This window comes from Delphinus delphis, chromosome 3 (genome assembly GCF_949987515.2).
Source record: "Delphinus delphis chromosome 3, mDelDel1.2, whole genome shotgun sequence".
Classification (NCBI taxonomy): domain Eukaryota; kingdom Metazoa; phylum Chordata; class Mammalia; order Artiodactyla; family Delphinidae; genus Delphinus; species Delphinus delphis.
Window position 1 is genome coordinate 9,370,886 of NC_082685.1, and position 22,057 is coordinate 9,392,942.

Here is a 22,057-nt window from a genome sequence, read left to right on the forward strand (position 1 = left end):
TCAATTCTGACACTACCCCGAGTTAGTGCAGACCCCACAGTTTAAGGGCTCAGTCCCACAAGACCGGCTCCACCTCAGATGCCGGTCACCAGTATTAGGTCCCCAGGGCACCCATACTTCTGTCTGACGTGGCTACAAAATCAGGGGGTTCCCGCAATCCCCCCTCCCTTTCAGGTTTGATCATTCGAATAACTCACAGAACGCAGAAAATCCTTTACTTACTGTTACCAAGGATATAGCTCAGATGGGAATGACAATGTTTTTAAAGCATATTTATTTATTTGGCTATGCCGGGTCTTAGTTGCAGCCCACGGGATCTTCGCTGCGGCGTGCAGGATCTTTAGTTGCGGCATGGGGGCTCTTCATTGCGGCACGCATGTGGGATCTAGTTCCCTGACCAGGGATTAAACCCGGCCCCCCTGCATCGGGAGCTCGGAGTCTTAACCACTGCACCACCAGGGAAGTCCCGACAATTTGTTATTAACTCAATCTCCAGCCCCTCTTTCCTCCCTGGAGCTCCATCCCAGGGGTTGGGGCTGATGGTCTCAACCCTCTAATCATGGTTTGGTCTTTCTGGCAATCAGCCCCATCCTGAAGCTACCTAGGGGTCTCCAGCCTAGCTTGTCTTCTCATTAGTATACAAAAGATGCTCTTATCACTCTGGATATTACAAGGGTTTTAGGAGCTCTTTGCCAAGAACCAGGGGCAAAGACCAAATATTTCTTTTCTTTCTTTTTTTTTTTTTTTTGTAGCAGACAGGAAAGAGCTGGGTGCGGTAGTAAAAAAATTAAAAATCCCTGCTTTTGAGGTGCAGATATTACAGTGAAGGAGACACTTGTTAAGTTAAATTAGTAAATTACATAGTATTTTAGATTCTAGGGGCTGTCGGGAGGAGGACACCAGGAAACGGGCAACAGAAATGCTGTGGCAGGGTTTGCAGTCCTAAGCCCGGTGTTGGGGAGCAAGGTGGGTCAACAAGAAGGTGAGATTTGTGCAAAGACCTGAAAGAGGGGGTGAATGAGGGGAGCCATGTGACTCCAGGCAGAGGGAACAGCCAGTGCAAAGGCCCTGAGGCAGGGACCTAGTGCGTTCAAATAGCAGCAAGGAGGGGCAGAGCAAGTTTGGGGGGCAAGTGGGAAGAGTGACAGGGCAAGTGACAGGGAAAAGTGAGGTGACAGGTCAGATCATGCAGGGCCTCGTGAACCCCGGGGAGGACTTAGGCATTTACTCTGAGTCAGGTGGGAGCCATGGAGGGCTCCCACCAGAGGGACGTGACCTGACTCAGGTACTCACTGGCGCCCTCTGGCTGCTATGGGGAGGACAGACCTTCTTACTAGAATTAGTTGAGGCAACATCATCCTCTTTGCCCTTCATGCAGTGGAACTTTCCAGGGCCAAGGCGGTGACCACGAGGCCCGGCTAGAGGCAGCCCTAGACCTGAGCCTCCCTGTCCTGATTCGGGTTCTGCAGCATCACACATGGCCCTCGCCCAGCTATCTACTTGACTGTGATTTAACTGTCCTCTTCCTGGAGGACATTTCACTAATCGCAATAAAAGAACAACTGCATCTGGGCGTAACAACTTTAATTGTTTTTCTTGTGGAGAAAAAAGCACATCTTTATACGTGGACATCCAAGAATGGCTTACACAGGAGAACCACACCCGGAATATAAATGATCAGGTCCAGAGCTCTCTCTATAGTGTGTTTTGGGATCATTGGGGAGAAGCCAGTTAGGGGAATCAGCACTTCAACACTGAGATCAAATTTCACCACTTACTTGGTTTTTTTTTTTTTTTTCCAGTGGGGTAGGAGAGAAAGATACAAGAACATGATCCCCAGAGAAGCCAAAGAAAGAAAAAGAAAAAAAGCATAACCCCAGATGGCAGTCATGGCAATTTCCCACTGAAATTGCCTGTGGAAGGACAAGTTGCTGAAAGCAAGTGGTGAGAAGGCACAGCACAGATGCAGGATACATCCTCAAGTGACCTCCCCAGATGCCAGCCTCCCTGGAGTTGGGAAGCTGTTTTCCCACAGCCTTTGGCTTAATTTTTGTTTGTAAACTCAGCAAACTCCCATTCTCTCCTAGTGATCTTTGAGGACATCAGTTTCAGTTTCTCAGAGACCATCAGGAGTGAAAGCTCCCCCCTAAAAACCTCACAAAATAAAAACTTACATTATTTTTAGAAGAAGCAAGAAAAATTCTCCTACGTCATTCCCAGTCTTAAGAGAGCCCACAGGCAGCTGTCTCAGTTACTACTTGAAGCTGAACTGGTGAAAAATCTTGTGTAAACAGAAAGCTTAGGCCAGATCAGGTACAAGATACAGCCAGAGCTGTTGTTTTTATCACACGGGAGATGACAAGTCAGCTTGTCCCTCAGATAGTGACACTCTGAACCACCATTTTTTTCTGGCAGCCGTTTAAGGAAAATGAACTGACCAACAGGGTCTCGACAGGCCATGGTGCATCTTAAGAAGCCTTTTTCTAGCTGCTTTACTTTCTCTTTTATGTTAAAGCAATTAACTTTTTTTTTTTTTAGCAATTAACATTTTTGACTCCCACCCCAAACCTTCAGATGCTCTCTCATGGTGCATTTCCAAGAACTTGTCCTTTTCATCACAGTACAGTTGTTGGTAGACAAAGATATCCCCACTTTGAAGCTCTAAGGACAGCCCATGGTTTGGGGGTGAACAGGGCCCTCTAGAAATAAATTCAATCTCCAGCTTCTATAAAAGTAAGAACTACATTAAACTTGAAGCAGACCTTCCCCACTCTTGGAAGGAAGCAGCAGAGATCCTTAAGCTTACAGGAAGTCATTTTGGCGCCAGGGGCTGGGAGACTGGACAAACCATATGCTTGGCCATTCTCACAGTGTCTGTCAAGTTCTGGAGTGTCAGTGTTCCAGGGTAGAAGAAGGTCTCATGTCACCAGGTTTGGACTCTGGTGGGCAGGAAGGGCCACTGAGCTGAGGATGGGGCTGGGGGGTGTATGTGTCAAGATGTAGATCCCCAAACTGCACATCATCTCTCAGCAGGAGCCCCTGGTAGCTGGGGACCCCAAGCTCGTGGGCTCCCCACTAGTGCCTCAACCAGGGAGCCTGGTTCCCCGCCCATCCCCCATCAGCCTGCCACTCCCCAGCTGCACCTGTGAAATGCAAGCGGCCACAGCAGTTACCCAACCCTGCCTTCTCGCCCCTCCAGCCCAACCCCAAAGCATTCTTTCGAGTGACTCTTCCATTAGAGAACATCACTGGACCCTAGCGATGACATGGCCCGGGAAGCCAACACTGCGTCTTCAAGCTTTTTCAAGTGGAAGGGGCCAAAGTCCTTACATGGAGAGCAACCAGCCAGCACAGGAAAACAGGAACATTGCTCAATTTCCTTTTCTAGCAGGATGTCGGATGTGGAAAGAACCTTGCTTAAACCATTACCAGCCAAACAGGGCCCGGAGGAGGCAGGTCTGGGCAGGAGAGCCCAGGCTCCTGACTCTGAGTTAACTTCCGGTAGAAAGTCCCCAGCAGGAACGCCAAGGGTTGGGTGATTCTCTGCCCGGCCCCATGTGGCCCATAGTTCCAGAATTCAATTCTGGATCAGGGATGAAGTGGATAAGCTGAAACAGTGGCAGGGTCGTGGGTGATGTGGAATTCCGGGGAAGCTCAGAAGGCACTTCTGTGGTCCCTGAAGCCAGGCTGGGGAACGGGGGATGTGGGGGGGGTCTGACTCCCTCTTCTCTTACAACGGGAAAAGCTGCTTTAATACTGCTTTCACAGGCAGAGGATGTGCAGGCCTGAAAGGAGGGTTCTGGGAGGACTAAATCACCACCCTGCCTTGGAGCCTCGAGGTCTGAGAAGGTTCACAAGCAGACTGGGTGACCCTGAGAAAGGAGCCGCCTTCCACATCTCCAGGGATGAAGTATGAGAATCCCCGCTGCACGAGGGAGAAGAAGAACCATCTTTGGCCAGCGCGTGAACTCCAAACAATGCCCGACAAAGAAACGGATGTGGATAAGTGGTTCTAACCCAGAAGGCACTGTGGATGCCCCTCCACCAGGCGGGATGGGACACGCTGCCCGCACTACCCCCACGAAGATGCCCCATCCCCAGACTCTGCCTGCAGTGCGGAGTCCCCAGGGTCTGGAGCCTGTGAAAGGGGCTGCTGGGGCAGGCTGGTGGCCATGGCCAGAGAATGCGCCATGCGGGAGTTGGCAGGGGACAGGGGGATGCGGCTGATGGGAGGGGAGGGGGCGCCCTGAGCTTGGAAACAGCCCTTGTGGCTCATGCCTCAGTCACTGTCCCTGCCGAGGCAGGAGGGGGTGGGTGGGGGTGAGGGATCATCTCTAGCAGGGGCAGCTGCTGGTATGCGGGAGTGGGGTGTCCCCCAAGGCCGGGCCTTTCCCATTGCTGCCCGGGCTGGAGCTGGGTTCCAGGGACTCATTCATCTTCTCGCAGATGACATCCACCAGGCGCTCGAAGACCTGCTTCACGTTGATGTTCTCCTTGGCGCTGGCCTCAAAGAACTTGAAACCTGCAGGGGCATAAGATGGGAAGAGCTGTGAGACCCTGGGGGGCAGAGCCTGGACTGTAGCATCACCCGAACCTGGGTTCCAAGCCCAGTTCTGCCCTTAGGGCAGCTGTGGGACCTTGACTGAGGGCCTTAGTCTCTCTGAGGCTCAGTTTGCTCTTTGGTAAAGTGGGCACAATGCTGCTGCTGCTGCTGGTAGAAATCTGTGACAGCAGCCCTTGCCTGTACTACCTTGCGTATCTCTTTGTCACAAGGCAGTGGCAGCAAGAGCCCAGGCAGTAACATTCTGGTGTCCAGCGGATATGGGGGTGCCCCTGTGTAAGTGGGGCTCATCTTCTATTCAATTTCTGCTGCACAGGAAGGCACAGCCAGGGCGCCCACAGAGCCAGATATTTATGTGGACCTTTTAAATGGAGCCAAGTGTTTCACATGTTCTGGAACATATGTTCTAGGTCCAATAAAACAGAGGACTGAGCACCGGCTGAGGACTGGCTTCAGCCCAGGGGCTACCAGTTTGCAACCTCTGTCACCCAGCGAATGGCAGGTTTCAAAGAGTTTGTAGAGAGCATACAGTGCACACGGTTCCTGGCCTACAGAATGCACTAAAAATGATAATAACAATAATAATAATAATAGGCAGTGCTTCCATCATGCTTACTACGCAGCAGGCAATTTTTCTAAGCCCTTTACATAAATTAACTCATTTAAGGATGCTCTAAGATTTATACTTTCTTTTTTGGCCACACCGCACAGCTTGCAGGATCTTAGTTCCCCAACCAGGGACTGAACCCATGCTCCCTGTAGTGGCAGCGTGGAATCCTAACCACTGGACTGCCAGGGAAGTACCTATACTATTATAGCCCATTTTACAGATGGGAAAACTGGGGCACACAGAAGGAAAGTCACTCATGTAAATTCATACAGGGAACACAACCAGGCTGCCTGGTTGGAATACTAATAGATTAAACATTTCTAGTGTATCACCTTGGGCCTCGGGAGGGAGGGCAGGCTGGCTGATTCCCTTTGGGGAAGGGGATGCCGAGGTAGCTTTGAATATATTCTTAGCATCGTAGTGACCATCATAACTTTTTCTCATTAAAAAAAAGTTTATCCCTCCTGGAAAAGGTGAGAGGTGGTACAAATGCTTTGGGGACCTGCCCAGGGTCCCTAGGCTATAAGAAGTGGCCCACCAACCTGCAAGTAAGGGAATAAATGACAGACCTTCCTGCACCCTTAAAAGGCTGGTTCAAGCTCTGCTTGCTGGGAGCTGTCCCTGAATGGTCCCCAATGTGTTCCCATCTGCCATCCCCAAGGTAGGCCAGAAATTCAGAAAAACGTCCACCATATTACACACATCACAGGGTAAACAGTCCTCTACCCCAGCACTTGTCATTATCATGCAGCACTACAAAAATGTCATTGTAATTAGTTACGTGTGTAATTATCCATTTACTACGTCTCTGCTACTAGCACACCAGCGCCAAGAGGACAGGATTTCTGTCTGCCTTGTCCACAACTGCAGCCCAGTGCCTGGCATAGAGCGGACGCTTGGAAACCACTGACTGAATGATTGATTGAACAGATGGATGGATGGATGTACAGATGGATGGATGGATGAATGGATGTGTAGATGGATGGACGAATGAATGGATGTGTAGATGGATGGATGGATAGCTGGATGGACAGATGAATGACAGAGGCAGGGCACAAAAACAGATCTCTAGTCTCAGTCTGGCGATCATCAATGTCACCCCTCTGTCCTCCTAGGCAAATTTGGCATTTCCTTAATTGTGTCTGGCTCTGCCTCAAATAATCTGAAGTTTTTTTTCTTTTTGAATACTTTTTTTCTGGTTATAAATACTCACTGGAGAAACTAGAAACTACTGAAAAATATCAAGAAATATAGAAAAGCTGTGTGTAACCTCATCACCCAGAAACAATTACGATTGGTGTTTTGATATTTAGTTTTCCACTCTTTTTAAAAATACAAATACATAGGGCTTCCCTGGTGGCGCAGTGGCTGAGAGTCCGCCTGCCGATGCAGGGGACACGGGTTCGTGCCCCGGTCCGGGAAGATCCCACATGCCGCGGAGTGGCTGGGCCCGTGAGCCATGGCCGCTGAGCCTGCGCGTCCGGAGCCTGTGCTCCGCAACGGGAGAGGCCACAACAGTGAGAGGGCCGCGTACCGCAGAAAAAAAAAAAAAAAAAAAATATATATATATATATATATATATATATATATAAAAAATACATAATCGTTGGGGTTCGGTTTGTAGGGGTTATGTGTGTGTGTGCACATGTATGTGCCTTTTTTCTTACAAAATTGGGATAGAATTCTATCTCCCACTTTGTCCTCTAATGTTTTAAATTTAATGCCCGAGTGGGAATCTCCCCTCACACCAGGCACTAGATGTTTTCTGCAAGAAGGTGTGGGCAGGGGACTTCTCTGGCGGTCCAGTGGTTAAGACTCCGTGCTTCCACTGCAGGGGGTGCGGGTTTGATCCCTGGTTGGGGAACTAAGATCCCACTTGCTGCGCAGCCAGAAAAAAAAAGGAAGGTGTGAGCAGCATCCTCAAGTATTCTAGCCCACAGCCGGCCACCAAAAGCTGACTCCCCAGCACACCTGTTAATGAGACCCAGAATGAGGTTCCCAGAAGACACAGGGGACAAGGGAGCAGGTTAAGTGGCACCACGAGGGAGCAGAGTCAAACCCTAAACGGAGATATTCCACAGAACAAAGACCCAGTTTCTCCAACAAACGATGGCAAGAAAAAAAAGAGAAAGAGGACCGTTATGCTCCAGGGGTCTGCAAACTTTTTCTGTAAAGGGTCAGATAGTAAATCCCTTAGGTTTTATGTACAAGCATCAGCAACAGTTCACAATCATGCTAGCTAATGCTTAGATGCAATCTACACGTATGCCGGACTCTGTTAGAACTGCTTCACACGTCATAACTCGTTTAACCCTCCTGACAACCTGAGGAGGTGGGGCTGTTATTATCTGCATTTCACACATGAGGAAGGGCAAGCCCAGAGAGCTTAAGTCACCGTTGCAAGATCACAAAGCAATCGAGAAATAACAGGAGTTAATGTTCAATCATGGCCAGCATTTGCTTAATCTTTCTAACAGCCAGCCCTATGAAGTAGATGTGGTTTTCACCTGTTTCCTAGATGGAGAAATGGAAGCACAGAGAGGGTAGGTGAGGTGCCCGAGGTCACACAGCTAGTAGGTTGTAGAAGGGGATTCTAGCTCCAGAGTCTGGGTCCTTAACCTGCCCTCCCCCAGAGAGGTTACAATGCCTCCCGCAAGGAAAGTCCTGGGGAGGGCCTAGAATACTAGAATACTCCAAGATAAGATTTTCTTTTAGCTTAAACTTTGAATTGATAATCCATTTACCTGATTCAGAAAGGTAGACTGAAAAGTCCCCCTCCCACTCTGGTGCCCTGGCCTGCCAGGTCTGAGACACCCAGGTCACCACTGTTACTAGATCCTTCTGTATCCTTCCAGAGTTCCTTTAAGCAAACATAAGTATAATATCCTTATTCTCACCCTTTTTATACACTAATGCAGGGGTTGGCAAACTGAGCTGCAGGCCAAATCTGGCCTGTCACCTATTTTTTTTTTTTTTTACTGAAATACAGTTGACTTACAATATCATGTTATCAAGTTAGTTTCAGGTGCTGTTACCTATTTTTGTAAATAAAGTTTTATTGGCAGACAGTCATGCTCATTCATTGATGTATTATCTATGGCTGCTTTCAGGCAGAGCTGAGTGGTTGTGACACAGACCCTAGGACTGAAAACATTTCCTATTTAGCCCTTTAAGAAAATGTTTGCTGGGGAATTCCCTGGTGGTCCAGTGGTTAGGGCTCCACGCGTCCACTGAAGGGGGCACGGGTTCAATTCCTGGTTGGGGAATTAAGATCCCACAAGGAGCGAAAAAAAAGAAAAGAGAAGAAAAGAAAAGAAAAAGTTTTCTGACCACTGGACTAAAGGAAGAAGCCATACTCACCTTTCTGCAGTTTGCTTTTTCCACTTAACCACATACCCGGAGACCCCAGAACATAAAGAAGGTCCTCATCCTTTCTTACAGCTGCGTAGTATTCCACCATGTGACTACAGTCTATGTGTAGCTGCTTCCCCCACCGTGAAACACTTGGGAGGTTGCCAAGGTTTCCCTCCACTAACAGTGCAGCAATTTGATATACCCGCCACTTCCCACACGGGAAGTGGATGTCTGTAGGATAAATTCCCAGAAATGGTTTTGCTGAGTCTGGGTTCCCAGGGCAGTGGGGCGGTAAAGGGTATCTGTGGGTGAATCCTCTGAAATGAAATGCAGCAGGTGGTATACAAGTGGGTATTTTTCTGGGCAGATCTTCAAAGGGCAAAGGGTTGGTGACAGTGGTTGGACCTGGGACTCAAGCACAGGGTTGGAGGTTTGGTTCTGGGAGGTCCCAGGCCTGTGGCCCAGGCTGGGCACTAACCAAGGTCGTCAGCGAGCCTTTGGCCTTCCTCAGTGGGCACGACACGCTCGTCCTCCAGATCACACTTGTTCCCCACGAGGATGACTTGAGCGTTGTCCCAGGAGTAGGTCTTGATCTGCGTGGCCCTGTGGAGTTTGAGGGGCTGTGTTAGGCCAGAGATTAGGGTCGGGGGAGAGGGCGAAGGTCAGGGGGTCAGTGGTCAGCAAGCACTCACCAGTCCTGCACGGCGGCAAAGGACTCCTGGTTGGCGACGTCATACATGAGCAGGAAGCCCATGGCTCCGCGGTAGTAGGCTGTGGTGATTGTACGGTAGCGCTCCTGGCCTGCCGTGTCCTGGGCACACAGTGGGGTCAGGCGTCTAGAAGCCACTCTATTCCCCACCCCACTCCTGCAGGCCCCTGTCTGAGGCTCCAGTCTCCCAGCCTTATAGCCCCAGTTTGATGAGCAAGACATGGATCTGCCCTCACAGCCCCCCGGTCTAATGGGAGAAACATGGGCCTGCCCGTGTAATCTCTAGTCTATCGGTGGAGACATGTCCCCTGTCCTTGAGGGGTTCCGGTCTGAGGGGTCAGTGGCCTTTCGAAGACTTGTAAGGCCTTCTGACCTCATCTCCAAGAACCAGCTTCATGACCACAAATAAGAACCACGTGAAAAAAAAAAAGAAAAAAAAAGAACCACATGGGCCAGAGGCTACCACCTTGATGCAGAGAGCCTGATGCTCGTTACCATGACAATCATTACCGGCAGGCGCTTTGGGAAAAAGAGCATGGCTCTGAAGAGGCTCAGTGGGGGCCTCTGGGCTTGCCCCGAGAGGGGACCCAAACCTCTTCTCCATTGGTCACCAGGTCTTCTAACCCAACTTGGGTTAGTACTGTCTCCCCCTCAGACCCTACAGGGCAGGGCACATCCCCCTCATCCTGATGAATTCACCCCATAGATAATAACCCCTGCTCCTCTTCACACCTACTCCAAGCCCCCTCCTCGACTCTGGACACTTGTCCTCACCCAGACCCTCCCCACAGCCCTACACCCTCGCCCGGACTTCCCTGGAGGAACCCCAGCCCCTGCCTGGCCAGCAGACCCCCAGACAGCCGCCTGGCCCACCCAGATCTGCAGCTTGATCCTCTTGTCGTGGCGGTAGACGGTCTTGACCTTGAAGTCGATGCCCACAGTGCTGACAAAAGCGGGCGTGAAGGAGTCGTCGGCGTATCGGAACAGAAAGGACGTCTTGCCCACGCTGCTGTTGCCGATGAGCAGCAGCTTGAACATGTAGTCGAAGTTCTGGTCTGCCGCATCCCGCTGGCCCGTTGGGGGATCTCCAGCTGACGCCATCTTGGCACGGAGCCTCCTGGGAGGGGAGGGCTGGAGCCCTGTAGGGAAAAAAACCCACCAGGAATGGCTCCAGTGTCTACACCAGACCTGGACTCAAATCCCCGCTCTGCCACTTGGAAGCCAACAGACCCCGGATGCGTCACTGGCCCTCTCTGGGCCTCAGTGTCCTCTTCTGGAAAATGGGGATGTTTGTCAAATGCAAGGGCCCAGGTTGGGGGTGCCCCATCTGGCCACGGAGGAACCAGACCCTGCGGAAGGTGCAGGTGTGGACTTTGCCCCAGGGTGAGCAGCTGGTGTGGCCCAGGTGTGAGCTGGGGGGAGGGGGGGTTGCCAGCTGGATAGAGTCCCCCTCAGGGCCTGGGTGTTGACTTTGGCAGGTGTTGGCCACCTGCCTGCCCCCACCCAAGCCAACTTTAACTCCTTCCCTGATCCCCATGGGGAGGGGGCTTTCAGTGGATACACCCCAGGTTTAAAGCCCAGCTCTACCACCACATGGGTACTGCCACCTTCTGTTTGTCCAAGGGGCCGGGCCCATCTCCCTCCCAGTAGGGCTGACTCACCCCAGCCCCGGCTTCAGTCCACGGAGGCCAGAATGACGGTCCTCAAACGCAAGACCACCCTCAGCCACCACCACGACCCCCTGGTCCTGCCTTTCCTGGCAATCTGTCCCCACGGCTGGGCTGCTTCATTTGGATCCAGCTCTCCCCCTCAGCCCTCATGGCCTCAGTTTCCCCAGCTGTTTATGGCTGCTCCCTGAGCCTCACAGGGAGGCTCCAGAAGGCCTGGGTGAATGGGAACAACCAGCATAGGAACCCCTGGCAAAGCCATTTCTCAACTGCCCCGCGGGGCTTTTTTCCACTTTAAAGGAGGACCCAACTAGCCCCCCTTTCCTGCCCAGCCCTCCGCCCCACCCCGTGTTCCGGGAGAACGAGTTTGAGGAGGGGAAGAGAAAGGCAGGAAGCCTTTCCCCATGCAGGGCAGGGCCGCCGGTATGGGGGCCCCCGCCCCGCCCCATCCCCAGCCTCAGCCCACCTGTCAGCCGGTCCCACCTCTTTCTGACAATCTGCCGACTCTCCCTCAAGCCTGCCACTAGGTAAGGGACCCCGGAGGGCTTGACACTGTCCCCCGTCACTAGATGTGGGGCGCCCCAGCAGGTGCAGGGGAGCTCAGGAGCTTCTTCCCATCACCATATGGTCCCATCTCTTGTCCCCGGCTGGGCTGTCTGCCCCGCCCGCGCCCCATTAACGCTCCCCGATGAGCCCAGCTGGGTGGGGGCGAGGGAGGAGGCGTCCCCCGCTGCCTGCCTTTGTTCCCCAGGCCCCGGGCCTCCCCCTAAGCCCCTGTCCCCCCCAAGACCTGCTGAGACGCGGAGGCGCGGGTTAGGGTGCGCTCCCTCCGACGGGGTCACCTCGCGTGGGGACGCCGCCCTCAGACGTTCCGCCTCCGAACTCGCTGCCACCTGGCCCTGACTGCGACCCGGAACCCGCAGCCACAGCCGCCACCGCTGCCCGCAGCCACCCGGATCCCGCGCCGGCCCCGCCCAGGCGTGGGAGGAGGGGCCCCTCTCGGGGAAGGGCGGGGCGGGACCGGGGCGGGGCCTGTGGAGACCGCGGATTGGGGGGCGGGGGCGGGGGAGGGGCTGGAAGTCGCACCGCGCGCGCAGCTATCAGTTCCCTGACAATAAATATTTCATTTTCACTAACCATACGTGGAGCTCCTACTACGTGCACAGCAGCTAAGCTAAGGAGCTCCTACTACGTGCACAGCAGCTAAGCAGCACGGACTCTGGAGCCTGGTTCGAATCTCAGCTCCACCACTTTCTAGCCTTGTCGCTTTGGACATGTTAACCTCCCTGGGTCTCATTTTCCCCATCCGTCACGTGGTCGATAACGAGGGTACCCACCTCACAGGGTTGTGTAAGGGTTCTGATCGGAGTTAGTGTTTGTAACATGCAGCGCCTGACCTAAACTGGGCTAGAGCCTTTCCCAAATACCCTTAAGGGCCCTTAGAATTAACCACCACCACCACCACCACCACCACCCCCACCCCCACCCCCACCACCCCCGCCTTTTACAGATAAAGAAATTGGAAATCAGAGAGGGGCAGACGCTTGCCTGAGGCCACACAATTTGGCAACCAGGCCCAGCTGAGGTCCCAGACTTTTCTTCAAGCCAACAGAAGAGAATCTGCAGTTATAACAGTTCAGGCTTGGGACTTCCCTGGCGGTCCAGTGGTTACGATTCTGTAATTCCACTGCAGGGGGCACAGGTTCTATCCCCTGGTTGGGGAACTAAGATCCCACATGCCATGAAGCGTGGCCAAAAATTTAACACAAAACAAAACAAAACACAGTTCAGGCTTTGTTGGGCTTCAAATCCCAACAACTGCGCCTGAAGCCACTTGCTGAATTTCTCTGAGCTCCCATTGCTTCACGGAACAATGTTAGCCACCTCTAAGGGCTGTTGTGGACAAACTGAGATGATGTGTATCAGTCAGGAAGGGATGGCATATGCTCAGTAACAAGCTGCCCTATAGTCATCATGGCATCTAACATCCAAGGTTTGTTTCTCTCACACCGGTCATTGCAATGAGGGGAAGATGTGGCGAATCACATACTGGCTTGTATACTTCTCTTTGGAAATGACTTTGCTTACATTTCACTGGCCAAAGCAAGTCACATGGCCACCCCCGATGTCAATGGGGTGAAAAATATGATTGTCCTCTAGGGATCAGAACCAGCTGTTGTTACAATAATACATGATCTGTGCAGTGGTTAGCGCCACACCTGGCACACAGTGGGTGCTCAACAAATGGGCACCATTATAGGAAGAGCTTAAGGGCTGCAACAGCTAACTCTCCAAATCATCATGCCACATGAATGGGGAAACGGAATCCCTCAGCTCTACCCTTGCCTGCCCCTCCCCCTGCTTCCCAGTTGGAGAAAAGTGACAGCAGTCATTTCCAAAGAAGTGTTTATTGACATTTGGGGCCCCAGCAGAGACAGAGAGTCAGTGGGGGCTAGAGGCTCCTGAGGCCCAGGGCGAGGCCTACAAGATGAAACCCATTGCTCAGGAGGCAGCCCAGATTGCAAATGGAGGATAGGCCATGATAGCGGAAGAAGATCTGGCGGAGGGCACTGTACTTGGGGTCCTGCTCCCGCAGCTGCCGATAGGGGTCTGAGCCCTGGTGGCTGCCCAGCACCTCCCCGCCCAGGCCCCGCTCCTTCTCCATGGTCTGCAGGGCCCACATGGCGGCCGTGGTGCGGGGTTCCAGCCAGCGGGCGTTGGTGGTGGCCAGCATGAGGCTCAGAAGCAGCAAGCAGAGCTGGTAGGGCGGCAGGAGGACAAGGTGAGCCACGCCTGGGAGACAGCAGGGGCCCTAGGGAGGGTCCTTCTGCATCCTCAAAGCCCAGAGGGGAATGGGGGACAGGATTGGGTCAAAGCCAGGCCTCCCCACTCCAACCTCAAACCCAAACAGAGCTCCAGCTCTCATACCCTGAAACCTGCAGCTCCTAAGGAAAGGCTCCACCACTATCTCCTCTCTCTACCACTGTCTCCTCTCTCTCCCCCAAACCTCCTAAGCCTCCTCTCCTCTGATACCCTGACTGGAACTTTCCAGAACACAGCCTGTCTCCTACCTTTCTCTGTTCCCCCAAACTGAGGGTATCTCAGGGCAGAGCCTCTCTTCCCTGAATTGGGACAGAGCACCATAACTGTCCCCTCATTTCCCCAAAATAGAGAGCCTAAGAGAGGGCCCATCTCCTTTGTGGCCCCAGCCTAGACCCTAGAAGCTGACATTGGGTCCAGAGGGAGTGAATTAAAAGTCCTCGAAGTTCCAATTACCCATAATCCCTCCTGTGTCTGTGGGATTATTGAAACCCCTGTCAGGCCTCACCTGCCCACATCTGAGGGATATAATGGGGGCAGGGGGAGGGCAGGATAGAGAAATACGAGATGCACAGATGGTTCCTTGCCTTGTGGCTGGGAAAAATGTGTGGATGAGGGTGGGGGACTGTAAATTCCCAGTCAGGCTGGTTTTTAAACACTGAGCTGGGGTCAGTGCCCCAGCCCAGCTGAGTCACCATAGCTTGGCTGCAGGCCCAGCCAAGGGGAGGAGAGGGAGCAACAGCCAGCAGAGAGACGCTGCGGAATAGTCAGGGCTGCTGGGGATGGTTGTGCAGGCTGTGCACTGCTCAAGGGTATCCAGAACCCAGCTTTGTATACACCAGGAAGAAGGGGCAGTTTGGGGGGTTTCGTTTTAATTCTCACAAAGGTGTAGCCATAGGTGCTCAGTGTGGTCCTGGGAATGAATCTCCAGAGGGTAGTGGAGCTCAAGCTGTCATACCTGGCTGGCCTCCCAGAATGTGAGCTGAGCCCCGGCACGCTGTGAGGCCAAGATGCAGAGGTTGACGAAGGCACAGCCCATGGAGATGTGAAAGTAGAAAGGGAAGAGTTTGCTCTGCACCAGGCCGAAGGTATGTCGGGGAAGGCCTCGGAAAAGCAGGAAGCCTGTGGGGTGCAGGGGACCACATGTCTGTTAGGACACTTCCAAGTCCCCCTCTCATCCCTGTCCCCACCTTAAGCACTCATGATATCCAGGCCGAGGGTCCCTACCTGAGACGAAGGTCACCCACATTTGCATGCCCCAGGCCCCTGACAAGACCAGTAGATGAACCACCTTAGTCAGGCTTTCCGGGTTCCCACCTTCCTCCATCTTGCGGGCCTGGGAAGGAGGGACCAGGTGGTCAGAGTTTTACCTTTGCCCTGTGGCCTTCAGACCCTGTGAGCCTGCACAAGGCCAGGGTCATGGTCTATCCAGCAGAGATCCAGGGATAGTAGCCCAGGAATGGCGGTGCGGAAGAGCCATAGCACTTCTGTGATGTCCCCCGACTCCATCTCTCCAAATGTCAGCCCTCAAGATCTTAGGCTCTCTGGACCCCAACATCCATGCCACCTCTGAGACCCCCAAATTTCAGCCCCAGCAGGTCAAGCTCGAAGCCCTAGATCCTCAGAGATCACCCCAGTGACTCCCAAATATCACCCCAGGGACCGAGTTCTGATATCAAAGACTACTCCTTTCATGACAGGATCCCAGATATCACTATGAAGATTCCCAAAGCACCTCCTGGAGACGCCATCTAATCCTGAGAAACCCTAAATCTCATCCCGAGGACACCGACCCCACCACTGGACCCGGGCCTCGACCTGCAGCACTCAAGAGTCCAGGGCCGGATATAAGGGGGTCAGGCGGGCAGGGCTTGGTACCTCACTCTCGCGCTCCGCGGTGCCCGCGGACCTCCTCGGCCACCTCCCCTCGTGGGACCAAGAATTCGTCCCGCCTCCCAGCTAAGCCAGAAGCCAATCGGATCGGGGATCTGTACCTCCTGTACCGCCCTCTTAGATATTGACTAATCGATGAACGGAATCCCGTCCACGCCTCAGGATTTCACCCAATTACACCGCGGCTCCTAAGATCGGCGGAAGCGGAAAGGCGCCAATGAGGTCTTCGGCTGCAACGGCGGGGGCGAGGCTAAAATGCCAGCCACACCCCTCTCTGTGACTATAACTTTGGGCTCCGCGCGTTTTAATAGGATGGTGTCTCCACGGGATCAAATTTCAGCGTCACAGCTGGGGACTGGCTTCGCGGTCCCTGATGGGAGAGCAGGAGCAGGTGGTATGTGGTAGGTGGGGGTGGAAGGGGATCGGGAGCTTGGCGAGCGCAGGATTTAAGGCCCCGGCGGGCGGGGCGCAGGATTCAAGGCCCCGGCGGGCGGGGCCCAGGCAAATGACCCCGCCCCGTTCCTTCAAGAATTCTATCGGGAAGGACTGAGGGAAAACAGGTGATGTGGGAGGGGGAGGGGGAGGGGGGGCTCGACTGGGGGCCTTCCTGCAATTGACACTCAGAAATGCATCTTGCCTTTCCCCTCCAAGTCTCCCAGGGCTCCTATGATTCCCAAGTACCAAGTCCTCAGTGTGATGTTCAAGGACAGACACTGAGCTTCCCACTACTGCATATCAGGCACTGGCATGGATTAATTTACTTAATCACAACAACCCAGTAAGGTGGATAGTATGACATCCCATTTTTATAGTTGGGGACAATGAGGCATGGAGAGGTTTAGTAACTCCTCCAACATCGCACAGCTGGGAAGGGGCAAAGCTAGGATTTGAACCTGGGCCATCTAGCTGGAGGGTCTCCTTGCTTAATCATCATGCTGTACTGCCTCTGGAAGTGAGGACCTCCCTGAGGCGGTGACTTTTGAAGTGGTAGCTTAGAACAGTTCAGGCAGAATAATAACTCCTACATCACAGGGTGGGTGTGAACATCCAGTGAGGGCTTAGGGTGGTGCTCAGCACTCAGCAAGATGCTCAGAAAATATGAGCTTAAAAAGGGATTAAGGAAGATTTTACAGAGGCAATGCTGAGTAGGGTTTTGAAGGGTATGTAGGAGTCTTCCAGGAGGACTGGGTTAGGGGAAAGATACCAGAGGGCCCAGCAAGGGCAAAAGAAGAGAAAGGCGTATACTGTGGCCTTTCTGGCTGACTGTGACCCATGGCAAGTTGCCCTTCACCTGGAAGTTTTTCCAGGCAGACCTCCCCCAGGTTTCTCCAGCTGTGCCAGCCCTGACTACACTGGAAGGGCAGGGGGTGTGGATGTGAGAGCCAGAACTGAGTTCTTTCCTGTTTCCAGCCTCACCTAGTACAGGCCTGGGACCCCATTCAGCTACCATTTATTAAATAGATATGCTCTGCCTCTCCTGCTCACATTCTATGTCTCCCATTTACTTGGGGAGCCAGTTCCCCGGCTTGGCTTGCCCTGCCTTGCTTGAGCGGCCCTGCTAACCTCCTGCTGCTTCCTTTTGGACCCTGCCTCCAGCCACCCTGACTTGACCCGCAAAGAGCACCTGGTTGCAGACTTCCAAGTTTTTGCACACGCTGTTTCCTGCCAGGGATGTCCTTCCTTTAGGGCCCAATGTTAAGATCTTTTTTTCTTTTAGGCTCGTCTCAGACCTCACTGACTCCTGTGGGATCTTCTAGGTCCTTCTCACTGCCCATCCTAACCCTGGGGCTGGGATCATCTTTCACCCAGCTTTGGCTCCTATCATAAATAAGAGGCCTATGTTCAGGGCTGAGGCCTCTCTGGGGTGTCAGAGAGGGCATGAGAGTGTCAGGACCTGGGAGCTGGTCTCAGTGCAGCCCTCTGTCCCCCCTACTCTAAACAACCCTCTTCTGGCCCGCCTACCCCTGGACCCTGACTACTCCGTGCCTTGCTATTGCTCACCTCCGGTCACCCTCCAACGTGTGTTTGCCTGCTAATGAGAAGTGTGACAAGTGCTGCGGTTCGCTGAGCGGCTGCCTTGGGGCTGGAGAGCAGGAGGGGCTGGAGTGCTCTGGGCTGGCTCTCAGGAAACCTTCACCACACACCCCACTCCCAGGCCCTTCCTCAGAAAAGACCTTGGAATATACATTTCACTGGTCCAGGACCGCAGAGCCAGAGACCTTGCAGCTGGCTGCACCTGAAAACACAGTGACAATTGGAACCTGGAGGCCAGGGAGAGAATCGGGGCTTCAGTCGCATGGGTCCCTCCCCAGCTCAGACTCACAGAAGCATTGTAATGACCAGGACCCTCCAAAGAGGCATCACAGCAACACTAAGGTCATCCCCACCCGGGAAACCCCTTCCTGCCGCACCGCTATCTACCGCTGCAGGGCTTAGGGAGAGAGCTGTGGGGGCAGAGCCCTCCTCGAGACCCCTCACACCCTCTGTCTTCAGCACCCCGAACAGCACCCAGTGCTCAGCAGGCCTGCACTAAAAATGTCTTGAATGAATGGAATGGATGTGCGATTGTGTGTCTTAATGAGGTCCTGTCTGTGATTGTCTCTGGATGTGACTGCCTGTGTGTCTGTGGTTGTGTGTCTGAGATGGGCATGAGTGCATGCCCTGGGTCTTATGACTTAGTGTGCATGGCTACGTCTGAGGCTGCGTGTCTGTGGTCGTGTTTTGATGACCATGTGTGGTTGTGCGTCAGTGGCTACTGGTGCTCCTTGCAGACATTGTTGATGCCCCTAAGGAGGAGGGCCATTCCCTGAGCGCAACCAGAGATGTGGCTCTGAAGGCGCATGCTCTCAGGGGCAGCCCATGGGCCTGCCACACAAATGCACTTCTGAGTGTTTTCAGGCTGGGGCAGAGGTGGGGGTGGGGGTGGCGGTGGGGTGCATGCGTATGCCTGGAGGCAGCTTTGCCTGCACTTGGGGGTCTAGGACACCCAGAACTCAGCAGACCCAAATCATGTCTGGCCCCCACACACTGGGTTGGGGTGAGCAAGGAGGCAGACCAGGGATAGATTATTACTGCTCTCATGCCCACCTTTCATAGAACCCCTGGGAGACCAGCTCTTCCAAAACCAAAGGTGAGAACCTTCCCGCTCAACAAGACTGTGGGTGGGAGACCTGCCAGTTCCTACCTCCACCCTCTGCCCCAGCCTCAGTGGACCCCCACCGTTGCTGCCCACTCATCCCTGCCCCGTTGTCAGCTGACCCTTACCCCTGACCTCGCCCACCATCCCTGTCCCTGACCTTGACCCCTACTCCTGCCTCTACCTCTGCCTCAGCCTACCCCAGCTTCTTGCCCTGTCCCCCCTCAACCAGACCCTGAGCCTCTACTGACCTCTGCCCTGACCTTGCCCCTGCCCCCACCCCTCCCAGCCTCGGCTGACCCTCACCTCTACTCACAATTAAGTCCACCGTGATGATTCCCGAATCCCAGAAGCTTCTGAGATGTGAACTGGAGTCACTCAGGTGTCAGCTACAGGCCCAGACCAAGGTGAGCCACCTCAGCCCTGCCCCCAGCAGTTGTTTCCCCCGTCCCGCCCCCCACTCCACCTCTGCTCTCACCCCCAGGCCTGGCCTCTTCCTCCAGGCTTTCGAGTTCCTAAACCACTCAGTGACCGTGTTGAAGGACAGATGCCTGCAGCAAATCAAGATCCAACAGCTTGAAGGTGAGAACTGGCCAAAGGTCAAGGTAAGGCTGGAGGCTGCTCCTCTCAGGGTCAGCTGAGTCAGGCCAGGGTGAGAGAAGGTGGCTGAGTCTGGGTTCAGGACCAGAGTCTGGTCAGGGTGGGGGCAAGCTGGGTTCAAAGCTGGGCTCAGGGTGTGGGTGGGGCTCAGCCAGGGTCCCACCATCTCTGTAGAGGTGCTGGCCCCACCAGCCGCCAGGCAGACAAGGAGAGACACAAGTGGGACGTGGAGGAGGGACGGCAGGAGCTATATGAGGCCCTGGCTAAAGGCCTGCAGGGGCTGCAGAAGACCCTGTATGACAACGAGGAGGTGCAGAGGGCCCGTACCACCCGCTGTCTACAGCTGTTGGCGCAGGAGATCCGGGACAGGTGGGTATTGCCAGGAGGGAGGGAAGGGAGGGAAGGGAGGCCAGGGAGAGGGAACCACAGGTGGGATGGGGGAAATGGGAGGGGCCTGAGTAAGGGAGTCTGGGGGGCCTTGGAAATCTTGGGGGACAAGAGGAGGGGATGGGGGAGGCAGGAGGCAGTGGGGGGGGGTGGGAGACTGGGAGGCCAGAAATAGGGGAGACAGGAGGTGGGATGGAAAGGGAGGCTGGAGGATCAGAAAGCTGGTGGCGGTGGCATGGGAAGCTGGAGGGTAGAGGAGGTTGAGGGGGGCAGAGGCTGGGGGTATTGGAGGTCTGGGGGGGCAGAAGGTGGGGAGCTGGAAGCCAGGCAATGGGGGGGGCTGAGGGAATGGGAGGCTGGAGGTCAGAAGGAGAGGACACGGGGCTAGGGAGGGGTAGGAGGTGGGGGAATAGTAGTAGGAGCGGACAGGTGGGTAGGCAGGTATGGGGAGGGGACAGAGCCTGGGAGATGGTAGTTGAACAGATAGAAACATGGGAGGTGGAGGAGGCTTTGGGGAGGCAGGTGGGCAAATGGGAAGCCAAGAGGTCAGGAAATGGGAGGCCAGAGGCTGCACTGTCCCCTCAGCAAGAAGTTCTTGTGGGAGGAGCTGGAGCTGGTGCAGGAGGAGGTGACCTTCATTTATCAAAAGCTACGTGAGTGCCCAAAGCCCATGACCAGGAGGGCGGGGGGTCCTTCTGCAGCTCTGGCCCACCTGAGTCCCCTCCCCCTACAGAGGCGCAGGAAGAGGCGATTACGGAGAACCTGGTGAACATCCAGAAGATGCAAAAGACACAGGTGAAGCGCCGCAAGGTGAGCAGAGAGCACGGGGACCTTGCGTGAGTTGGGGTTATGGGGATCTCTGCCGGCCTCCACCATCAGACTGGAGCAAGAAGGCCTGGGTTCAAATCTCAGCTCTGCTTCTTACTGCTGTGTAACTGTGGGCAAGTCACTTCCCCTCTCTGGGCCTCAGTTTCCTCATCTGAATAGTGGGTGTAACAATACAGCCCTACCTGACCAAGTAGCTGCATTAACTGAGTGATAAGCACTTTGAAGGCAGCCTGGAATGTGATAAATGCTATATTACACGTTTCACCATCATCATCATTATTATTATTATCCCCCCATCTCCCCCGGCCTCAGGTCCTGACCAAAATGAAGCAGCATGGGTATGAGACATCCACCTGGCCAGAGACTGAGGAGTTGCCACCAGGAGGCAGTGGCTCCTGGAGGGATGACCTCCAGAAGGAGCTGGGTGACATATGGTGATGCCCAGCTCCCACTCTAACCTCTGACCCCTGACCCTCATCTGCCCTGTGCTCCTCCCAATCAGATCAAGCAGCGGCCACCAGAACCTGGAACGCACCTGAGTCCACATCTCCCTCTCCTCCCAGGACTCATCTCCGCCCCTGCCCCCACCATGGCCTCCCTGCCCCAGCTTTGAGCAGTCCAGAGTCGCCCCCCGGGGCCCCCAGATCCCCATCTCCCCACAGGCCCGCTGTGCACCTGCTGCAGAACTCCTTTGGTGGCCTCGCCATATACTCAGGGGGCCGCCCCAGGGCTGCGAGCCTCAGGGGTGAGTGGGGTTGAGCAGCACTCCAGGGGTGGGGGAGGTTCATTCTCCAGCTTCACACATGGAGGTCATGTTCAGAGGCCATAGTTGGGGGTGGTTGGGTCTGTTGGGTCTTATTCTGGGGTCACATTAGATAATGTTCTGGGGTGACATTAAAGAGTCCCTGGAGGTTTCATCCAGGGGTCACTCAGGGTCACTGTGATCTTTTTTAAGGGTCAGTGGGGTAAAATTCAGGTGTCATCGAGGTCATACTTTGGTGTCATGTTGGGTCACATTCAAGGGACATAATCAAGGATCACATAATATCAAGGGCACTGGGCCCATATTCAAAGGCCACTCGAGGGTCACATTCAGGGTTTGGGCCAGAATTGCACCTGTCCCTCCTGCTGGCTACAAGGGGCACCGATGCCTGAGCCCGCCACGCCCCTCCTGGGACTCGGACCCGGACTCAGACCAGGACCCTTCCCAGCCACGACTCAGCAAGAGCTGCTCCTTCCCACCTGGTGTGGATCCTCCCCTGCCCCAACCTACCCTTCCCCTCCTGGCCTGCCCTGGAATCCCGAAGTACACGCCCTTCCAACTCCCAACCTGGGCATCTGCTCCCTGACCTCCAGCCCTGGGGTCCCCTGGACCAGGCCAGCCTCTGACCCACCCTCTTTCTCCACAGCCTGAGCAGCTGGGACTGCTCTCCCTGAAGACCCCTCCAGAGAGAAAATAAACTAGCTGAGACCCTCCTCCACCTGTGGACTG

At 54.3% G+C, this 22,057-nt stretch overlaps 3 protein-coding genes across 8 annotated transcripts; 1 reads left to right on the top strand and 2 right to left on the bottom strand.

Moving 5' to 3' along the window:
* Window positions 1-719: 719 nt before the first annotated feature.
* On the bottom strand, window positions 720-11,859 carry RAB3D (RAB3D, member RAS oncogene family). 3 transcript variants are annotated; one of them, XM_060007824.1, is made up of 5 exons: window positions 11,692-11,859; window positions 10,108-10,373; window positions 9,218-9,336; window positions 9,004-9,128; window positions 720-4,522 (listed from the first exon to the last, which is right to left on the bottom strand). In XM_060007824.1, the coding sequence occupies exons 2-5, from the start codon at window positions 10,333-10,335 to the stop codon at window positions 4,335-4,337; spliced, it is 660 nt and encodes a 219-aa protein (XP_059863807.1). In that variant the 5' UTR covers window positions 10,336-10,373; window positions 11,692-11,859; the 3' UTR covers window positions 720-4,334. The 3 variants fall into 3 exon arrangements, with proteins under 3 accessions (XP_059863807.1, XP_059863808.1, XP_059863809.1); XM_060007825.1 differs by having other exon boundaries at window positions 11,744-11,858; XM_060007826.1 differs by lacking the exon at window positions 720-4,522 and adding an exon at window positions 8,295-8,425.
* A 1,440-nt stretch (window positions 11,860-13,299) lies between these two features.
* TMEM205 (transmembrane protein 205) lies at window positions 13,300-15,697 on the bottom strand. Of its 4 annotated transcripts, none has more exons than XM_060007829.1 (4): window positions 15,600-15,697; window positions 14,949-15,057; window positions 14,680-14,843; window positions 13,300-13,659 (listed from the first exon to the last, which is right to left on the bottom strand). In XM_060007829.1, the coding sequence occupies exons 2-4, from the start codon at window positions 15,046-15,048 to the stop codon at window positions 13,354-13,356; spliced, it is 570 nt and encodes a 189-aa protein (XP_059863812.1). In that variant the 5' UTR covers window positions 15,049-15,057; window positions 15,600-15,697; the 3' UTR covers window positions 13,300-13,353. The 4 variants fall into 4 exon arrangements, with proteins under 4 accessions (XP_059863812.1, XP_059863814.1, XP_059863816.1 ...); XM_060007831.1 differs by having other exon boundaries at window positions 15,540-15,608; XM_060007833.1 differs by lacking the exon at window positions 15,600-15,697 and adding an exon at window positions 15,515-15,568.
* Window positions 15,698-15,987: 290 nt separating this feature from the next.
* CCDC159 (coiled-coil domain containing 159) lies at window positions 15,988-22,031 on the top strand. Its single transcript, XM_060006464.1, has 11 exons — window positions 15,988-16,015; window positions 16,066-16,174; window positions 18,711-18,744; window positions 19,074-19,157; window positions 19,254-19,332; window positions 19,527-19,719; window positions 20,323-20,390; window positions 20,471-20,547; window positions 20,878-20,999; window positions 21,228-21,314; window positions 21,674-22,031. The coding sequence occupies exons 1-11, from the start codon at window positions 15,988-15,990 to the stop codon at window positions 21,912-21,914; spliced, it is 1,122 nt and encodes a 373-aa protein (XP_059862447.1). The 3' UTR covers window positions 21,915-22,031.
* Window positions 22,032-22,057: the final 26 nt, after the last annotated feature.

What these genes read in the sequence shown, in the direction of transcription:
- RAB3D (XM_060007824.1), bottom strand. Translation starts at nt 10,335, where the DNA reads ATGGCGTCAGCTGGAGATCCCCCAACGGGCCAGCGGGATGCGGCAGAC. An exon ending in TTTGCCGCCGTGCAGGACTG is followed by an intron (nt 9,129 to 9,217) that starts GTGAGTGCTTGC and finishes CAAACTCCACAG; the next exon opens with GGCCACGCAGATCAAGACCT. An exon ending in AAGGCTCGCTGACGACCTTG is followed by an intron (nt 4,523 to 9,003) that starts GTTAGTGCCCAG and finishes ATGCCCCTGCAG; the next exon opens with GTTTCAAGTTCTTTGAGGCC.
- TMEM205 (XM_060007829.1), bottom strand. Translation starts at nt 15,048, where the DNA reads ATGGAGGAAGGTGGGAACCCGGAAAGCCTGACTAAGGTGGTTCATCTA. An exon ending in GTGGGTGACCTTCGTCTCAG is followed by an intron (nt 14,844 to 14,948) that starts GTAGGGACCCTC and finishes TGCACCCCACAG; the next exon opens with GCTTCCTGCTTTTCCGAGGC. An exon ending in CATTCTGGGAGGCCAGCCAG is followed by an intron (nt 13,660 to 14,679) that starts GTATGACAGCTT and finishes CCGCCCTACCAG; the next exon opens with CTCTGCTTGCTGCTTCTGAG.
- CCDC159 (XM_060006464.1), top strand. Translation starts at nt 15,988, where the DNA reads ATGGGAGAGCAGGAGCAGGTGGTATGTG. An exon ending in CACAGGTGAAGCGCCGCAAG is followed by an intron (nt 20,548 to 20,877) that starts GTGAGCAGAGAG and finishes CCCCGGCCTCAG; the next exon opens with GTCCTGACCAAAATGAAGCA. An exon ending in AAGGAGCTGGGTGACATATG is followed by an intron (nt 21,000 to 21,227) that starts GTGATGCCCAGC and finishes ATCTCCCCACAG; the next exon opens with GCCCGCTGTGCACCTGCTGC.